Genomic DNA, 19,426 nt, shown 5'->3' with positions numbered 1-19,426 from the left:
GCATTAGTACTGCACACTAATCTCTCCTTTCTGGCTTCTCACATTAGACAGTAAATAAGTTTGTTCATCTGAGACAATCTAGATCTCATCTGTGATGCACAATTGCAGAGTCACGCACTGGGTCAGTTGTTCCATAACATGAACTCAGTACTGGGCTCAGTACCACAATTGAACAATCTGAACAAAAACAGATCCCAGGCTACAAATACTTGGACTTATATCGCACCTTTAACACAGGCCCTTCACAGAGGGGTAACCAGACAGAGCAGAAATACCGGGCAGTGTGCTCAGCCATCCTGCCATATACACATTAAACGGGAGGTTAGCCGTTCACCATCCATTTTCCTATTGGCTTATTGTGAAATGATGGAACAGGTGAACTAGGCAACAGGAAGAACATTTTGCGGGAGTGATGAGAGCAGCCATGGTGAGCATAAAGCCCCCTCCCCCACATCCCATTATCCTTCAGAAAATGCTGGAAATATGCAGCGAGTCAAGCAGCATCTGTGGAGAAAGAAACAGAGTTAATGTTTCAGAACGATGACCCTTCATCAGAACTGGATGTTGACTCCGTTTCTCTCTCCACAGATGCTGCCTGACTCGCTGCGTATTTCCGGCATTTTCTGTTTTTATTTCAGATTTCCAGCATCCACAGTATTTTGCTTTTGATTCCATTATCCTTCAGGCTGCTTGGAGAAGATTCCAAGGCAGAGGTGAAGGGTCAATGTCTAACCTGCAGGGTCTTTTCAAAGTGACAGTAAATCTTATCTCCCCGAGACTGGATTCAGACCATTTGTGGAAGTGGAAAGTAAATTGACAATCAGTGAGCCAGCATTGGACAGTGATCACAGCAGGAGTTTTACACAGCATTTATTTTATATAAAATATGACAAGTTCATAAATCCAACGTAACATTTAGAGAACAGTTCCAGCAGGTAATCTGCAAGATTCTGAAGGAAGAGAAGTAATGGTGAGAAGTGACAGTAACTCAGGCCCAGGGACGATTTACGTGGCGAATTTCTTCTGTCGGACTGGTGCAGGCAGCTGGGTATTGATCTCCATCACAGGACGCTCCACAACCACCAGCGAGTCATCCAGCAACAGCTCCACGTGGAGCAGAGGCTGTGGAGAAAAGGAGGTTTCAGGGAATCTGAGGGGACCCAGGACAGATCAACAGCTTGTACAGGGAGAAATCTCACTGCAAACTAATCTCCCCACTTAAACAAGATAAAAGCTAAGTCCCCGACCTCTAGCCACTGGAATGTGCCTGGGGATCCAGCACAGTCTCCAAATCTCTCTGTCCTTCCCCCATCGAGGAGTTACCAGGCAGGAACTGGAACAACAGACTGAGACCCTGGTCCCCACACCTTCAAACACACAAATTAAACCAAACCCCCTGGGTCAGATTGTTTGAGATCTTAGGACAGGCACACAGGTAATTAAAAAGGTAGGAGTGCAAGCAGACGAGGCCATGAAAAGGGCAACGAATCCTTGGTTTTGTATCTCAAGGCAGAGAATATGAAATCAGGGAGATAATGTTAGACCTGTACAGGACCTCAGGGAAACCACAGGTGCAGTTTTATGTAGGGTTTGAGCATCCCATTATAAGGATATAAAGGCTACGGAAAAGGTGCAGAGTAAATTGACTGGGATGTTAGCAGGGGTGAAAGGTTAGAGTTATAAAGAAACTAAAGTGTTTTTTCACAAGAGTTGACAAATTGAGGAGTGACCTGATAGATGTCTTCAGATTGTGAAGGGTTATGATAAGGTCATGCAATTGATTCTTCCCACTGGTCAGTAAGTCAAGAAAACACCAACTTATCAGAACAAGATTTAAAGAGGAAGTTAGAATTATAGATTGGTTATATGTGGAATTCTCTGCCACAAACTCTTGTTGAAGCAGAGTCTGTAAATTATTTAAGGGAATTAGATCATAGATTCATAGAAATTTAGGGCACAGGAGGAGGCCATTCAGCCCATCGTGTCTGCGCTGGCTGAGAAAGAGCTATCCAGCCTAATCCCACTTCCCAGCACTTGGTCCGTAGCCCTGTGGGTTACGGCTCTTCAGGTGCACATCCAAGTACTTTTTAAATGAGTTGAGGGTTTCTGCTCTCCCACCCTCTCAGGCAGTGAGTTCCAGACCCCCACCACCCTCTGGGTGAAAATGTTTCTCCTCAGCTCCCTCTAATCCGATGCGTGAACAGGTTGGGTGAATCCACCATCACGGTTTCTCATTAAATCCACACACATAAGGCTAATGGAATCATAGAAAGGTTACGGCATGGAAGGAGGCCATTCTGCCCATCGAGTCCATGCCGGCTCTAAGCACGAGCAATCCAGCTAGTCCCACTCCCCGCCCTTTCCTCGTAGCCCCGTAAATTTTTTCCTTTCAAGTACTTATCCAGTTCCCTTTTGAAGGCCATGATTGAATCTGCCTCCACCACCCCCTCGGGCAGTGTGTTCCAGATCCCTAATGCGGCTGCTCTGTTTGAGTGTTTAGGGTAAATGTTTTGTCAAGAATAAATGAAGTGAATTATCAGACATATTACTGTCTCTAGATTTTCAAATCTGTTTAAAAAGGTGAAGGATTTACCATCCACCACCCTTTCAGGCAGCGCATTCCAGATCAGAACAACTCGCTGAGTGACAATATTTCTCATCTCCCCCTCTGGTCCTTTTGCCAATTACCTGAAATCCGTGTCCTCTGGTCACCGTCCCTCCTGCCACTGGAAACAGTTTCTCCTTATTTACTCTGTCAAAACTGTTCATGATTTTGAACACCTCTATCAAATCTCCCCTTAACCTTCTGTGCACTAAGGAGAACAATCCCAGTCTCCATGTATGCTAAACCTTTATAAATCACTGGTTAGGCCTCAGCTGGAGTATTGTGTTCAATTCTGGCACTGCAATTTAGGAAGGATGTCAAGGCCTTAGAGAGGCAGCACAGATTATTTACTAGAATGGTGCCAGGGATGAGGGACTTCAGTTACGTAGAGAGACTGGAGAAGCTGGGATTGTTCTCCTTAGAGCAGAGGAGGTTAAGAGGAGATATAAAATCATGAGGGGTTTTGCTAAAAGTAAATAAGGAGAAACTGTTTCCACTGGCAGGAGGTAATTGGCGAAAGAGCCAGAGGCGAGATGTTGTTACTCAGTGAGTTGTTATGATCTGGAATGCGCTGCCTGAAAGGGCAGTGGAAGAAGATTCAATAGTAACTTTCAAAAGGGAATTGCAGGGCTTTGGGGAAAGAGCAGGGGAGTGGGACTAATTGGATAGTTCTTTAAAGAGCCAGCATAGGCATGATGGGCTGAATGGTCGTCTTCTGTGCTGTATGATTCTATATTAAAGGGTACGGGGAATGAGCAGGAGAGTGGGATTAGACTAGGTGGGATATTAAAAGGGTATGAAGAGTGAGGGGGAGAGTGGGATTAGACTGTGTGGCTCATGTGGAGAACACCATCAGCTCAGATCTGATGGGCCGAATGGCCTGTACCTGTGCTGGAACATTTCCTGAGTCCCAGATCTCACCTTGAATTTCTTGCAGATTTTGAAGGCATGCTCCTGGGCCTTGCGTGCGTTTACAGACAGGACTTTTAGGGTCACCTGGTTATAGAGCTGTGATTGCCCAGTTGGGAGGCGCTGGAAGGAATTGACGACAATCAGTCTCGAGAAAAAGGCATAAAAAGATCACAGTGAAGGGGGGAGGGCGGTGTCCCAGTGTTGGGGGGGGGGGGGGGGGGGGGGGGTCCCAGTTTTTGGGGGGGCGGGGGGGGGAGTACCAGTGTTTGGGGGGCGGGGGGGGAGTCCCAGTGTTTGGGGGGCGGGGGGGAGTCCCAGTGTTTGGGGGGCGGGGGGGAGTCCCAGTGTTTGGGGGGCGGGGGGGGGGCGGGGGTGTCCCAGTTTTTGGGGGGGCGGGGGGGAGTCCCAGTGTTTGGGGGGCGGGGGGGGAGTACCAGTGTTTGGGGGGCGGGGGGGGAGTCCCAGTGTTTGGGGGGCGGGGGGGGAGTCCCAGTGTTTGGGGGGCGGGGGGGGAGTCCCAGTGTTTGGGGGGCGGGGGGGGGAGTCCCAGTGTTTGGGGGGCGGGGGGGAGTCCCAGTGTTTGGGGGGCGGGGAGGGGGGGGAGTCCCAGTGTTTGGGGGGCGGGGAGTCCAGTGTTTGGGGGGCGGGGGGGGGGGAGTCCCAGTGTCTGGGGGGGGGGGGGGAGTCCCAGTGTTTGGGGGGGCGGGGGGAGCCCCAGTGTTTGGGGGGCGGGGGGAGCCCCAGTGTTTGGGGGGCGGGGGGAGTCCCAGTGTCTGGGGGGCGGGGGGAGTCCCAGTGTCTGGGGGGGGGGGGGGGGGGAGTCCCAGTGTTTGGGGGGGGGGGGGGGGGGGGGGGGGAGTCCCAGTGTTTTTGGGGGGGGAGAGTCCCAGTGTTTGGGGGGGGGGGGGGGGAGTCCCAGTGTTTGGGGGGGGGGTCCCAGTGTTTTTGGGGGGGGGGGGGGGGACACGGTGTCCCAGTGTTTGGGGGGGGACGGGACGGTGTCCCAGTGTTTGGGTGGGGGGGGGGGGGGGGGGGGGAGAGAGTCCCAGTGTTTGGGGGGGGGGGGGGAGTCCCAGTGTTTGGGGGGGGGGGGGGGGGGGGACGGTGTCCCAGTGTTTTGGGGGGGGGGGGGGGGGTCCCAGTGTTTGGGGGGCGGGGGGAGACGGTGTCCCAGTGTTGGGGGGGGGGGGTCCCAGTGTTTGGGGGGCGGGGGGAGACGGTGTCCCAGTGTTTGGGGGGGGGGGGGTCCCAGTGTTTGGGGGGCGGGGGAGTCCCAGTGTCTTGGGGGGGGGGGGGGGGGGGAGTCCCAGTGTCTGGGGGGGGGGGGGGGGGGAGTCCCAGTGTCTGGGGGGGGGGGGGGGGGGCGGGGGGAGCCCCAGTGTTTGGGGGGCGGGGGGAGTCCCAGTGTCTGGGGGGCGGGGGGAGTCCCAGTGTCTGGGGGGCGGGGGGAGTCCCAGTGTCTGGGGGGCGGGGGGAGTCCCAGTGTCTGGGGGGGGGGGGAGTCCCAGTGTCGGGGGGGGGGGGGGGGGGGGGGGGGGGGGGGGAGTCCCAGTGTTTGGGGGGGGGGGGGGGGAGTCCCAGTGTTTTTGGGGGGGGGGGGGGGGGGAGTCCCAGTGTCTGGGGGGGGGGGGGGAGTCCCAGTGTTTTTGGGGGGGGGGGGGGGAGACGGTGTCCCAGTGTTTGGGGGGGGGGGGGGTCCCAGTGTTTGGGGGGCGGGGGGAGACGGTGTCCCAGTGTTTGGGGGGGGGGGGGTCCCAGTGTTTGGGGGCGGGGGGAGTCCCAGTGTCTTGGGGGGGGGGGGGGGGGGGGGAGTCCCAGTGTCTGGGGGGGGGGGGGGGGGGAGTCCCAGTGTCTGGGGGGGGGGGGGGGGCGGGGGGAGCCCCAGTGTTTGGGGGGCGGGGGGAGCCCCAGTGTTTGGGGGGCGGGGGGAGTCCCAGTGTCTGGGGGGGGGGGGGGGGGGGGGGGGGGGGGAGTCCCAGTGTCGGGGGGGGGGGGGGGGGGGGGGGGGGGGGGGAGTCCCAGTGTTTGGGGGGGGGGGGGGGGGGGGAGTCCCAGTGTTTTGGGGGGGGGGGGGGGGGGAGAGTCCCAGTGTTTGGGGGGGGGGTCGGGGGGGGGGGAGTCCAGTGTTTTTGGGGGGGGGGGGACACGGTGTCCCAGTGTTTGGGGGGGGGGGGGGGGGGGGGGGGGAGTCCAGTGTTTTTGGGGGGGGGGGGGACACGGTGTCCCAGTGTTTGGGGGGCGGGGGGAGACGGTGTCCCAGTGTTTGGGGGGGGTCCCAGTGTTTGGGGGGCGGGGGGAGTCCCAGTGTCTGGGGGGGGGGGGGAGTCCCAGTGTTTGGGGGGGGGGGGGGGGGGGGGGGGAGTCCCAGTGTTTGGGGGGGGGGGGGGGGCGGTGTCCCAGTGTTTGGGGGGGGGGGGGGGGGGGAGTCCCAGTGTTTGGGGGGCGGGGGAGTCCAGTGTTTGGGCGGGGGGGGGGGGGGGGGAGTCCCAGTGTTTGGGGGGGGGGGGGGGGGGGGGGGAGTCCAGTGTTTGGGGGGGGGGGGGGGGGGAGTCCCAGTGTTTGGGGGGGGGGGGGTCCCAGTGTTTTTGGGGGGGGGGGGGGGGGGGGGGGGGGAGTCCCAGTGTTTTGGGTGTTGGGGGGGGGGGGGGGGTCCCAGTGTTTGGGGGGGGGGGGGGGGGGGGAGTCCCAGTGTTTTTGGGGGGGGGGGACACGGTGTCCCAGTGTTTGGGGGGCGGGGGGAGACGGTGTCCCAGTGTTTGGGGGGGGGGGGGGGGGGGGGTCCCAGTGTTTGGGGGGCGGGGGGAGACGGTGTCCCAGTGTTTGGGGGGGGGGGGGGGGGGTCCCAGTGTTTGGGGGGGGGGGGGGGTCCCAGTGTCTGGGGGGGGGGGGGGGGGGGGGGGAGTCCCAGTGTTTGGGGGGGGGGGGGGGGGGGGGGGAGTCCCAGTGTTTTGGGGGGGGGGGGGGGGGGTGTCCCAGTGTTTGTTTGGGGGGGGGGGGGGGGGGGGGGGGTCCCAGTGTTTGGGGGGCGGGGGGAGACGGTGTCCCAGTGTTTGGGGGGCGGGGGGAGTCCCAGTGTCTGGGGGGGGGGGGGGGGGGGGGGGAGTCCCAGTGTTTGGGGGGGGGGGGGGGGGGGGGGAGTCCCAGTGTTTGGGGGGGGGGGGGTCCCAGTGTTTTTGGGGGGGGGGGGGGGGGGGGAGTCCCAGTGTTTTGGGTGTTGGGGGGGGGGGGTCCCAGTGTTTGGGGGGGGGGGGGGGAGTCCCAGTGTTTTTGGGGGGGGGGGGGGGACACGGTGTCCCAGTGTTTGGGGGGCGGGGGGAGACGGTGTCCCAGTGTTTGGGGGGGGGGGGGGTCCCAGTGTTTGGGGGGCGGGGGGAGACGGTGTCCCAGTGTTTGGGGGGGGGGGGGTCCCAGTGTTTGGGGGGCGGGGGGAGTCCCAGTGTCTGGGGGGGGGGGGGGTGGGGAGTCCCAGTGTTTGGGGGGGGGGGGGGGGGGGGGGGGGAGTCCCAGTGTTTGGGGGGGCGGGGGGGGGGGGGGGGAGTCCCAGTGTTTGGGGGGCGGGGGGGAGCCCCAGTGTTGGGGGGGCGGGGGGAGACGGTGTCCCAGTGTTGGGGGGGGCGGGGGGAGTCCCAGTGTTGGGGGCAGTTTAATATATCCACAAACCACCTGTATTGATATCACACTTATAACATCCACAACACTTTAGAGAGTGAGAGGAACGGCCTGGTGTCCCGGCCAGGAGACTTACCAACGACTGGTCAATGACACAGAACATGTATGTATCATGAAGGATGATCTGCGAGGGCACCTTCGGGTTAAAGGTCACGTGTGTGATCGGCGTGTCACGTTCCACCCACAGTGGGTGCAGCCCCTGTTGTTGCAGCTTTCGGCTCCATTCTGTGTACTGTTTCTCACTGATGCTGAATTCAAAAATCTTCGGATGGAAAAATACTGAACATCAGACCCAAGACGACCAGATACTTTCTGCAGGAATTGCCCACTAACCCCACAGCAAGAGAGTCCGACAGCAAAGGTCAGAGCTTAGACTGGAACATAAGAAATAGGAGCAGGAGTCGGCCAATCGGCCCCTCGAGCCTGCTCCGCCATTCAATCAGATCATGGCTGATCTTCGACCTCAACTCCACTTTCCCGCCCAATCCCCATATCCCTTGATTCCCCGAGAGTCCAAAAATCTATTGATCTCAGTTTTGAATATACTCAATGACTCAGCATCCACAGCCCCCTGGGGTAGAGAATTCCAAAGATTCACAACTCTTAGTGAAGAAATTCCTCTTCATCTCAGTACTAAATGGCCGACCCCTTATCCTGCGACTATGCCCTCTCGTTCCAGACTCTCCAGCCAGGGGAAACAGCCTCTCAGCATCTACCCTGTCAAGCCCTCTAAGAATTCTATATGTTTCAATTAGATCATCTCTCATTCTTCTAAACTCGAGAGAGTATAGGCCCATTCTACTCAATCTCTCCTCATAGGACAACCCTCTCATCCCAGGAATCAATCTAGGGAACCTTCATTGCACCGCCTCTAAGGCGAGTATATCATTCTTTAGGTAAGGAGACCAAAACTGTACACAGTACTCCAGGAGTGGTCTCACAAGAGAATCATACAATTGCAGCAAGACCTCCTTACTCTTTTAGTCCAACCCCTTTGCAATAAAGACTAACATACCATTTGCCTTCCTAATTGCTTGTTGTACCTGCATGTTACCTTTCTGTGATTTGTGTACAAGGACACCCAAATCCCTCTGAACACCAACATTTCTTAGTCTCTCACCTTTTACAAAAATATTCTGCTTTTCGATTCTTCCTACCAAAGTGAATAACCTCACATTTCCCACATCATACTCCATCTGCCACCTTCTCACCCACTTAGCCTTTCTATATTCCTTCGTGTCCTCCTCACAGCTTACTTTCCCACCTAGCTTTGTATCGTCAGCAAACTTGGACACATTGCTCTCGGTTCCCTCATCTAAGTCATTAATATAGATTGTAAATAGCTGAGGCCCAAGCACCGATCCCTGCGGCACCCCACAAGTTACAGCCTGCCAATCCGAAAATGACCCGTTTATTTCTACTCTCTGTTTTCTGTCCGTTAACCAATTCTCTATCCATGCTAATATATTACCCCCAACCCCATGAGCCCTTATCTTGCGTAACAACGTCATGTGGCACCTTATCAAACGCCTTTTTAAAATCCAAACATACAATATCCACTGGTTCCCCTTTATCTACCCTGCTAATTACACCCTCAAAAAATTCCAATAGTTTTGTCAAACACGATTTCCCTTTCATAAAACCTTGTTGACTAATCATATTATGATTTTCTAAGTGCACCGTTACTAAGGCCTTAATAATAGATTCCAGCATTGTCCCTACAACTGATGCTAGACTAACTGGCCTATAGTTCAGTTTTCTCTCTACCTCCTTTTTGAGGTTACATTTGCTTCCTTCCAATTCATGGGGACTGTTTTAGAATCTAGGGAATCTTGGAAGATCAAAACCAATGCACGAATAGCAGAAGCTCCGAGAATCATTTTCCAGTCCTCTCTGGCTACAGGCGTGGTGTCGGAGGATTGGAGGACTGCTAACATTGTACTATTGTTTAAAAAGGGATAGACCGAGTAATTACAGGCCAGTTAGCCTAATTTCGGTGGTGGGCAAATTATTGGAAACAACTCTGAGGGACAGTATTAATAGTCACTTAGAAAGGCATGGATTGATCAAGGACAGTCAGCATGGATTTGTGAAGGGACGGTCATGTCTGATTAACTTGATTGAAATTTTTGAGGAGGGAACAGGGAGAGTCAATGAGGGTAGCGCGTTTGATGTAATCTACATGGATTTTAGCAAGGCTTTTGACAAGGTCCCACATGGCAGACTGGTCAAAATAGTCCATGGGATCCAAGGGAAAGTGGCAAGTTGGATCCAAAATTGGCTCAGTGGCAGGAAGCAAAGGGTAATGGTTAACAGGTGTTTTTGTGACTGGAAGGCTGTTTCCAGTGGGGTTCCGCAGGGCTCAGTACTAGGTCCCTTGCTTTTTGTGGTATATATCAATGATTTAGGCTTAAATGTAGGAGGCATGATTAAGAAGTTTGCAGATGATACAACAATTGGCCATGTGGTTGATAGTGAGGAGGAAAGCTGAAAGCAGGAAGATAGCAATGGACTGGTCAGGTGGGCAGAAAAGTGGCAAATGGAACTCAATCCAGACAAGTGAGCGGTAATGTATTTGGGGAGGGCAAACAAGGCAAGGGAATACACAATAAATGGGAGGATAATGAGAGGTGTAGAGGAAGTGAGGGACCTTGGAGTGCATGTTTACAGATCACTGAAGGTAGCGGGACAGGTAGATAAGGTGGTTAAAAACACATTCGGGATACTTTCCTTTATTAGCCGAGGCACAGAATATAAGAGCAGGGAGGTTATTCCAGAACTGTATAAAACCCTAGTTAGGCCACAGTTTGAGCACTGCATAGTGTTCTGGTCACCACATTACAGGAAAGATGTGATTGCACTTGAGAGGGTACGGAGGAGATTTACGAGGATGTCGCCAGGACTGGAGAATTTTAGCTTTGAGGAAATATTGGATAGGCTGGAGTTGTTTTCTTTGGAACAGAGGAGGCTGAGGGGAGATTTAATTGAGGCGTATAAAATGATGTGAGCCCCAGATAGAGTGGATAGGAAGGGCCTAATTCCCTTAGCAGAGAGGTCAATAACCAGGGGCACAGATTTAAAGTAATTGGTAGAAGGATTAGAGGGGAGCTGAGGAAAAACTTTTTCACCCAGATGGTGGTGGGGGTCTGGAACTCATGGCCTGAAAGGGTGGTAGAGGCAGAAACCCTCATCGCATTTAAAGAGTACTTAGATGTGCACCTACAAGGCTACAGATAAAGAGCCGGAAAGTGGGATTAGGCTGGATAGCTCTTTTTCGGCCGGCACGGATATAATGGGCCGAATGGCCTCCTTCTGTGCCGTAAATTTCTATGAGTCTATGATTCTATGAAAAGCAAGGGACCTAGTACTGAGCCCTGAGGAACCCCACTCTAAACATCCTTCCAGTCACAAAACCACCCGCCGACCGTTACCCTTTACTTCCTACCACTGAGCCAATTTTGAATCAAACTTGCCACTTTCCCTTGGATACCATGGGCTTTTACTGTTTTGACCAGTCTGCCATGTGAGACTTTGTCAAAAGTCTTGCTAAAATCCATGTAGCTACATCAAACGCACTACCCTCATCAACCCTCCTTGTTTCCTCCTCAAAAAATTCAATCAAGTTATAGAATCATAGAAAATTTACGGCACAGGAGGAGGCCATTCCACTCATCGTGTCCACGCCAGCTGAAAATGAGCCACCCAACCTAGTGAGAGTTAGTCAGATACAATATTCCCTTAACAATCAGGGAATCAGGGGGAAAACTCTCCAGTGGCTGGAGTCATACCGAGCACAAAGGAAGATGGTAGTGGTTGTTGGAGGCCAATCATCTCAGCCCCAGGACATTGCTGCAGGAGTTCCTCAGGGCAGTGTCCGAGGTCCAACCATCGTCAGCTGCTTCATCAATGACCTTCCCTCCATCATAAGTTCAGAAATGGGGATGTTCACTGATGATTGCACAGCGTTCAGTTCCATTCGCAACTCCTCAGATAATGAAGCAGTCCGAGCCCGCATGCAGCAAGACCTGGACAACATCCAGGCTCGGGCTCATAAGTGGCAAGTAACATTCGTGCCAGACAAGTGCCAGGCAATGACCATCTCCAACAAGAGATAGTCTAACCACCTCCCCATGACATTCAACGGCATTACCATCGCCGAATCCCCCACCATCAACATCCTGGGGGTCACCATTGACCAGAAACTTAACTGGACCAGCCACATAAATACTGTGGCTACAAGAGCAGGTCAGAGGCTGGGTATTCTGCGATGAGTGACTCACCTCCTGACTCTCCAAAGCCTTTCCACCATCTACAAGGCACAAATCAGGAGTGTGATGGAATATTCTCCACTTGCCTGAATGAGTGCAGCTCCAACAACACTCAAGAAGCTCGACACCATCCAGGACAAAGCAGCCCGCTTGATTGGCACCCCATCCACCACCCTAAACATTCACTCCCTTCACCACTGGCGCACTGTGGGCTGCAGTGTGCACCATCCACAGGATGCACTGCAGCAACTCGCCAAGGCTTCTTCGACAGCACCTCCCAAACCCGCAACCTATACCATCTAGAAGGACAAGAGCAGCAGGCACATGGGAACAACATCACCTGCACGTTCCCCTCCAAGTCGCACACCATCCCAACTTGGAAATATATCACCGTTCCTTCATCGTCGCTGGGTCAAAATCCTGGAACTCCCTACCCAACAGCACTGTGGGAGAACCTTCACCACACGGACTGCAGCGGTTCAAGAAGGCGGCTCACACCACCACCTTCTCAAGGGCAATTAGGGATGGGCAATAAATACTGGCCTTGCCAGCGATGCCCACATCCCATGAACGAATAAATAAAAAATCCATGCTGACTGTCCTTGACTAATCTGTGCCTTTCTGAATGACTATTAATACTGTCCCTCAGAACTTTTTCCAATAATTTGCCCACCACTGAGGTTAGGCTGACTGGCCTGTAATTAGTCAGTATATCCCTCTCTCCCTTTTTGAACAACAGTACAACGTTAGCAGTCCTCCAATCCTCCGGCACTACACCTGTATCCAGAGAGGATTGGAAAATGGTGGTCAGAGCCTCCACTATTTCCTCCCTTGCTTCTCTTAGCAGCCTGGGATACATTTCATATGGGCCTGGTGATTTATCTACTTTCAAAGATGCTAAACCCCTTCATACTTCCCCTCTCACTATCCCATCCAATATTTCACATTCCTCCTCCTTAACTAAAACGTTCTCTGCAGCCACGACCGACAGTCCCGAAGTCTGTGTTGCCTGCCCAGTGCCAGAGTTAAGGATATCTCCTCGGGTCTGGAAAAGAACTTGGAGCATGAGGGGGAGGATCCAGTTGTTGTGGTCCATGTAGGAACCAATGACATAGGTAGAACTACGACTGAAGTTTCACTGAGGGAGTTTGAGGAGCAGAACCTCAAAAGGTAATAATCTCTGGATTTCCACCTGAGCCACATGCAAAGGGTCAAATAGATCAGAGAGTTAAATGTGTGGCTCAAAGATTGGTGTGGGAGACAGGGGTTTCGATTCATGGGGCACTGGCACCAGTACTGGGGAAAGAGGGAGCTGTTCCGTTGAGACGGGCTCCACTTAAACCAGGCTGGGACCATCGTCCTGGCGAATCGAATAACTAGGGCTTTAAACTAAAAGGAGGGGGGGGAGGGGGGGAGGGGGGGGAGGGGGGGGGGGGTCAGGTGAGGGGAAATTTAGAAATCTGGAGAGAAAAGTCAAGGCCATGTAGTGTAGCAATTTGGGTAAAGATAAGCAGAGCGTGACAGGAAGGGACAGAGAGTTTAAAGGTAATAATGAATCAGTGACTAAGGTCAAATCGGGGAAAAATAATAAAATGTTAAAATTAAAAGGCACTTTATCTGAATGCACAAAGTATTTGTAACAAGACAGACGAATTAGTGGCACAAATTGAGATAAATGGCTTTGATCTAGTAGCTATTACAGAGACGTGGTTGCAAGGTGACCAAGGTTGGGAATTAAATATTCCAGGGTACTTGACTTTTTGAAAAGACACACAAAATGTAAAAGGCAGGGGGGGTAGCCCTAATAATAAAGGATGACATGAGGACAGTAATGAGAAAGGATCTTGGCTCAGAAGATCAGGAAGTAGAATCAGTATGGGTGGAGATAAGAAATATCAAGGGGCAGAAAACACTGGTGGGAGTAGTTTATAGGCCTCCAAACAGTAGTTTATAGTGTTGGACAGCGTATTAATCAAGAAATGAGAGGAGCTTGTAACAAAGGTAATGGAATAATCATGGGGGACATTAATCTTCATATAGACTGGGCAAATCAAATTGGAAAAGGTAGTCTGGAGGACGAGTTCATGGAATTCATTTGAGATAGTTTTCTAGAGCAATACATCGTGGAACCAATCAGGGAACAGGCTATTATAGATCTTGTCTTGCCTAATGAGACAGGGTTAATTAGTAATTTTATAATAAGGGATGCTCTGGGGAAGAGTGGTCATAACATGATCAAACTCGATGTGAAATTCTAGAGTGACGTACTTAAGTCTGAAACTGGAGCCTTAAACTTAAACAAAGCCAATAACATAGGTATGAGGGGCAAGTTGGCTAAGGTAGATTGGGAAATTAGATTAAAAGATATGACAGTAGATAAGCAATGGCAAACATTTAAAGAAATATTTCATAATTCTCAATGATTGTACGTTCCATTCAGAAATAAAAACTTCATGGGAAAAGTGATCCATCCGTGGCTAACTAAAGAAGTTAAGGATAGTATTAGATTAAAAGAGGCATTGCCAAGAAGAGTAGTAAACCTGAGGATTGGGAGGGTTTTAGGAACCAGCAAAGGATGACCAAGAAATTGATAGAGAGAGAAAATAGAATATACGAGTAAACTAGCAAGAAATATAAAAACAGATTGTAAGAGCTTCTAGAAGTATGTAAGAAGCAAGAGAGTAGCAAAAGTAAACATTGGTTTCTTAGAGGCTGAAACAGGAGAAATTATTATGGGGAATAAGGAAATGGCAGAGATGTTAAACAAATATTTTGTATCTGTCTTCACAGTAGAAGACACAAAAAGCAAACCAGAAATAGTGAGGAGTCAAGGGTCTAATGAGTGTGAAGAACTTAAAATAATTAATATTAGTAAAGAAAAAGTACTGGAGAAATTAATGGGACTAAAAGCCGACAATTCCCCAGGACTAGACCGCCTACATCCTAGGGTTCTAAAAGAGGTGGCTGCAGAGATAGTGGATGCATTGGCTGTGGTCTTCCATAATGCCCTAGATTCTAGAATGGTCCCATTGGATTGGAAGATAGAAAATGTAACCCTGCTATACAAGAAAAGAGGGAGAGAGAAATCAGGGAACTACAGGCCAGTTAGCCTGACGTTAATTGTCAGGAATTTGCTGGAATCTATTATTAAGGACGTAGTAACAGGGCACTAAGAAAATCATAAAATGATTAGGCAGAGTCAACACGGCTTTATGAAAGGGAAATAGTGTTTGACAAATCTAATAGAATTTTTTGAGGATGTAACTAGCAGGGTAGATAAAGGGGATCCAGTGGATGTAGCATATTTGGATTTTCAAAAGGCATTCGATAAGGTGCCAAAAAAAGGTTGTTACACAAGATAAGGGCTCATGGGTTGGGGGTAATATATTAGCATGGATAGAGGATTGGTTAACGGACAGAAAACAGAGAGTAGGGATAAACGGGTCATTTTCGGGTTGGCAGGCTGTAACTAGTGGGGTGCCACAAGGATCAGTGCTTGGGCCTCAGTTATTTTCAATCTATATCAATAACTTAGATGAAGGGACCGAGTGTAATGTATCCAAATTTGCTGACAATATAAAGCTAGGTGGGAAAGTAAGCTGTGAGGAGGACACAAGGAGTCTGCAAAGGGATATAGACAGGTTAAGTGAGTGGGCAAGATGATGGCAGATGGAGTATAATGTGGGGAAATGTGAGGTTATTCACTTTGGTAGGAAGAATAGAAAAACAGAATATTTTTTAAATGGTGAGAAACTATTAAATGTTGGTGTTCAGAGGGATTTAGGTGTCCTTGTACATGAAACACAGAAAGTTAACATGCAGTTACAACAAGCAATTAGGAAGGCAAATGGTATATTAGCCTTTATTGCAAGGGGTGTAGAGTATAAGAGAAAGGAAGTCCTACTGCAATTGTACAGGGCTTTGGTGAGACCTCACCTGGAGTACTGCGTACAGTTTTGGTCCCCTTATCTAAGGAAGGATATACTTGCCTTGGAGGCAGTGCAACGAAGGTTCACTAGATTCCTGGGATGAGAGGGTTGTCCTATGAGTCGAATTGGCCTATACTTTCTGGAGTTTAGAAGAATGAGAGGTGATCTTGTTGAAACATATAAGATTCTGAGGGGGCTTGACAGGGTAGATGCTGAGAGGTTGTTTCCCCTGGCTGGAGAGTCTAGAACTAGGGGGGCATAGTCTCAGGATAAGGGGTCGGACATTTAGGACTGAGATGAGGAGGAATTTCTTCACTCAGCGGGTTGTGAATCTTTGGAATTCTCTACCCCAGAGAACTGTGGATGCTGAGTCATTGAGTATATTCAAGGCTGAGATCGATAGATTTTTGAACTCAAGGGGAATCAAGGGATATGGGGATCGGGCGGGAAAGTGGAGTTGAGGTCGAAGATCAGCCATGATCTGATTGAATGGCGGAGCAGGCTCGAGGGGCCGTATGGCCTACTCCTGCTCCTATTTCTCATGTTCTTATGATGATTTATTTCTTTAAATGTTCGCCATTGCTTCGTCACCATCATATATTTTAATTAATTTCAATCTACCTTAGCCAACTCACCCTTCACACTTACGTAATTGGCTTTATTTCAATTTAAGACCCTAATTTCAGATTTAAGTACATCACTCTCAAACTATTTCACCTTTCCGAAGGGCAGGTGGAGCATACTCTTACTCGGCTACAGTGGGTCCGTACCTGGTGATCTGCATGGACGGTGATCAGGTTGTTAGTCTGTGGATGAATGGCCATGGCAGTGGGGAGATGATTATAGACCGGAACAGTGCAGTGATGCTGGAAGAAAGAGGAATCCATCAGTGTACAATACAAACAAACACCGGCCTCCCCAACAGCATCCCGACGCCCCCCTCCGCCCCGACACTCCCCTCCTGACGCCCCACTCCCCCTCCCCTCCCCTCCTGACACCCCCCTCCCCCTCCCAATGCCCCCTCCCCGCCCGACGCCCTCCTCCTCCCCCCTCGACGCCCGACGCCCTCCTCCTCCCCCCTCCCCGCCCGACGCCCTCCTCCTCCCCCCTCCCCTCCCGACGCCCTCCTCCTCCTCCCCCACCCCCTCCCGACGCCCTCCTCCTCCTCCCCCACCCCCTCCCGACGCCCTCCTCCTCCTCTCCTCCCCTCCCCTCCCGACGCCCTCCTCCTCCTCCCCCACCCCCTCCCGACGCCCTCCTCCTCCTCTCCCACCCCCTCCCGACGCCCTCCTCCTCCTCCCCCACCCCCTCCCGACGCCCTCCTCCTCCTCCCCCACCCCCTCCCGACGCCCTCCTCCTCCTCCCCCACCCCCTCCCGACGCCCTCCTCCTCCCCCCTCCCCGCCCGACGCCCTCCTCCTACTCCCCCACCCCCTCCCGACGCCCTCCTCCTCCTCCCCCACCCCCTCCCGACGCCCTCCTCCTCCTCCCCCACCCCCTCCCGACGCCCTCCTCCCCTCCCCTCCCGACGCCCTCCTCCCCCACCTCCCCTCCCGACGCCCTCCTCCCCCCACCTCCCCTCCCGACGCCCTCCTCCCCCCCGACGCCCTCCTACCCCCCTCCCCTCTCGACGCCCTCCTCCCCCCCTCCCCTCCCGACGCCCTCCTCCCCCCTCCCCTCCCGACGCCCTCCTCCCCCCACCCCCTCCCCACGCCCGACTCCCCCCACCCCCTCCCCACGCCCGACTCCCCCCACCCCCTCCCCACGCCCGACTCCCACCACCCCCTCCCGACGCCCTCCTCCTCCTCCCCCACCCCCTCCCGACGCCCTCCTCCTCCTCCCCCACCCCCTCCCGACGCCCTCCTCCTCCTCCCCCACCCCCTCCCGACGCCCTCCTCCTCCCCCCTCGACGCCCGACGCCCTCCTCCTCCCCCCTCCCCGCCCGACGCCCTCCTCCTACTCCCCCACCCCCTCCCGACGCCCTCCTCCTCCTCCCCCACCCCCTCCCGACGCCCTCCTCCTCCTCCCCCACCCCCTCCCGACGCCCTCCTCCCCTCCCCTCCCGACGCCCTCCTCCCCCACCTCCCCTCCCGACGCCCTCCTCCCCCCCCGACGCCCTCCTACCCCCCTCCCCTCTCGACGCCCTCCTCCCCCCCTCCCCTCCCGACGCCCTCCTCCCCCCCTCCCCTCCCGACGCCCTCCTCCCCCCACCCCCTCCCCACGCCCGACTCCCCCCACCCCCTCCCCACGCCCGACTCCCACCACCCCCTCCCCACGCCCGACTCCCCCCACCCCCTCCCCACGCCCGACTCCCCCCACCCCCTCCCCACGCCCGACTCCCCCCACCCCCTCCCCACGCCCGACTCCCCCCACCCACTCCCCACGCCCGACACCCCCCACCCCCTCCCGACACAATAATTGGGAGGATACTGAGAGGTGTAGAGGAAGTGAGGAACCTTGGAGTGCATGTCCACAGATCCCTGAAGGTAGCAGGACAGGTAGATAAGGTGGTTAAGAAGGCATATGGAATGCTTTCCTTTATTAGCTGAGGCATAGAATGTAAGAGCAGCGAGGTCATGTTGGAACTTTTAAAAACACCAGTTAGGCCACAGCTTGAGTACTGCGTACAGTTCTGGTCACCACATTACAGGAAGGGTGTGATTGCACTAGAGAGGGTACAGAGGAGAATTACAAGGATGTTGCCAGGACTGGAGAATTTTAGCTATGAGGAAAGATTGGATAGGCTGGGGTTGTTTTCCTTGGAAGAGAGGAGGCCGAGAGGTGATGGGTTGACAATGGGTACGGTGTGGGTATGGGGGTAACACTGAATAATACTCCTGGATAGAAGGGTGATGCAGAAGGTAATGGAGGTGCATAAAATTATGAGAAGCCCAGATAGAGTGGATAGGGAGAACCTATTTCCCTTAGCGGAGGGGTCAATAACCAGGGGGCATAGATTTAAAGTGATTGGTAGAAGGATTAGAGGGGAGCGGAGGGAAATTTTTTTCACCCAGAGGGTGGTGGGGGTCTGGAACTCACTGCCTGAGAGGGTGGGAGAGGCAGAAACCCTCAACTCATTTAAAAAGTACCTGGATGTGCACCTGAAGTGCCGTAACCTACAGGGCTACGGACCAAGTGCTGGGAAGTGGGATTAGGCCGGGAGGCTCATTTTCGGCCGGTGCCGACAGGATGGGCCGAATGGCCTCCTTCTGTGCCGTAAATTTTCTGTGATTCTATGATCCCCTCACAACACTCCCTCCCCCACCACACGAATCCCCCTCCAACAAGCCATTACCTTCTGCATCACCTTCTATCCAGGAGTATTGTTCAGTGTCACCCCCAGACCCAGACCGTACCCACCGTCACCCCCATACCCAGACCGTACCCACCGTCACCCCCATACCCACCGTCACCCCCGTACCCAGACCGTACCCACCGTCACCCCCCGACCCAGACCGTACCCCCCGACCCAGACCGTACCCCCCGACCCAGACCGTACCCACCGACCCAGACCGTACCCACCGACCCAGACCGTACCCACCGACCCAGACCGTACCCACCGTCACCCCTACCCAGACCGTACCCACCGTCACCCCCCGACCCAGACCGTAGCCACCGTCACCCCCATACCCAGACCGTACCCACCGTCACCCCCATACCCAGACCGTACCCACCGTCACCCCCATACCCAGACCGTACCCACCGTCACCCCCATACCCAGACCGTACCCACCGTCACCCCCCATACCCAGACCGTACCCACCGTCACCCCCATACCCAGACCGTACCCACCGTCACCCCCATACCCAGACCGTACCCACCGTCACCCCCATACCCAGACCGTACCCACCGTCACCCCCATACCCAGACCGTACCCACCGTCACCCCCATACCCAGACCGTACCCACCGTCAGCCCCATACCCAGACCGTACCCACTGTCAGCCCCATACCCAGACCGTACCCACCGTCAGCCCCATACCCAGACCGTACCCACCGTCACCCCCATACCCAGACCGTACCCACTGTCAGCCCCTCCCATACACA

At 53.9% G+C, this 19,426-nt stretch overlaps 1 protein-coding gene across 1 annotated transcript in view; it reads right to left on the bottom strand.

Moving 5' to 3' along the window:
• Positions 1-854: 854 nt before the first annotated feature.
• utp4 (UTP4 small subunit processome component) overlaps positions 855-19,426 on the bottom strand; it is a 55,599-nt gene continuing 37,027 nt past the window's right edge. Inside the window, exons 13-16 of the mRNA XM_067997598.1 lie at positions 16,154-16,297; positions 7,263-7,448; positions 3,527-3,637; positions 855-1,122 (exon numbers count right to left, since the gene is read on the bottom strand). Of these exons, the coding sequence (XP_067853699.1) occupies positions 1,006-1,122; positions 3,527-3,637; positions 7,263-7,448; positions 16,154-16,297 (558 nt within the window). The 3' untranslated portion in view covers positions 855-1,005. The remainder of the gene's footprint in view (positions 1,123-3,526; positions 3,638-7,262; positions 7,449-16,153; positions 16,298-19,426) is intronic.

This window comes from Heptranchias perlo, chromosome 16, assembly GCF_035084215.1.
Source record: "Heptranchias perlo isolate sHepPer1 chromosome 16, sHepPer1.hap1, whole genome shotgun sequence".
In the NCBI taxonomy this organism is placed as follows: domain Eukaryota; kingdom Metazoa; phylum Chordata; class Chondrichthyes; order Hexanchiformes; family Hexanchidae; genus Heptranchias; species Heptranchias perlo.
Note: the sequence above shows the minus strand (reverse complement) of the source record. Positions and strands in the feature narration are given on the sequence as shown.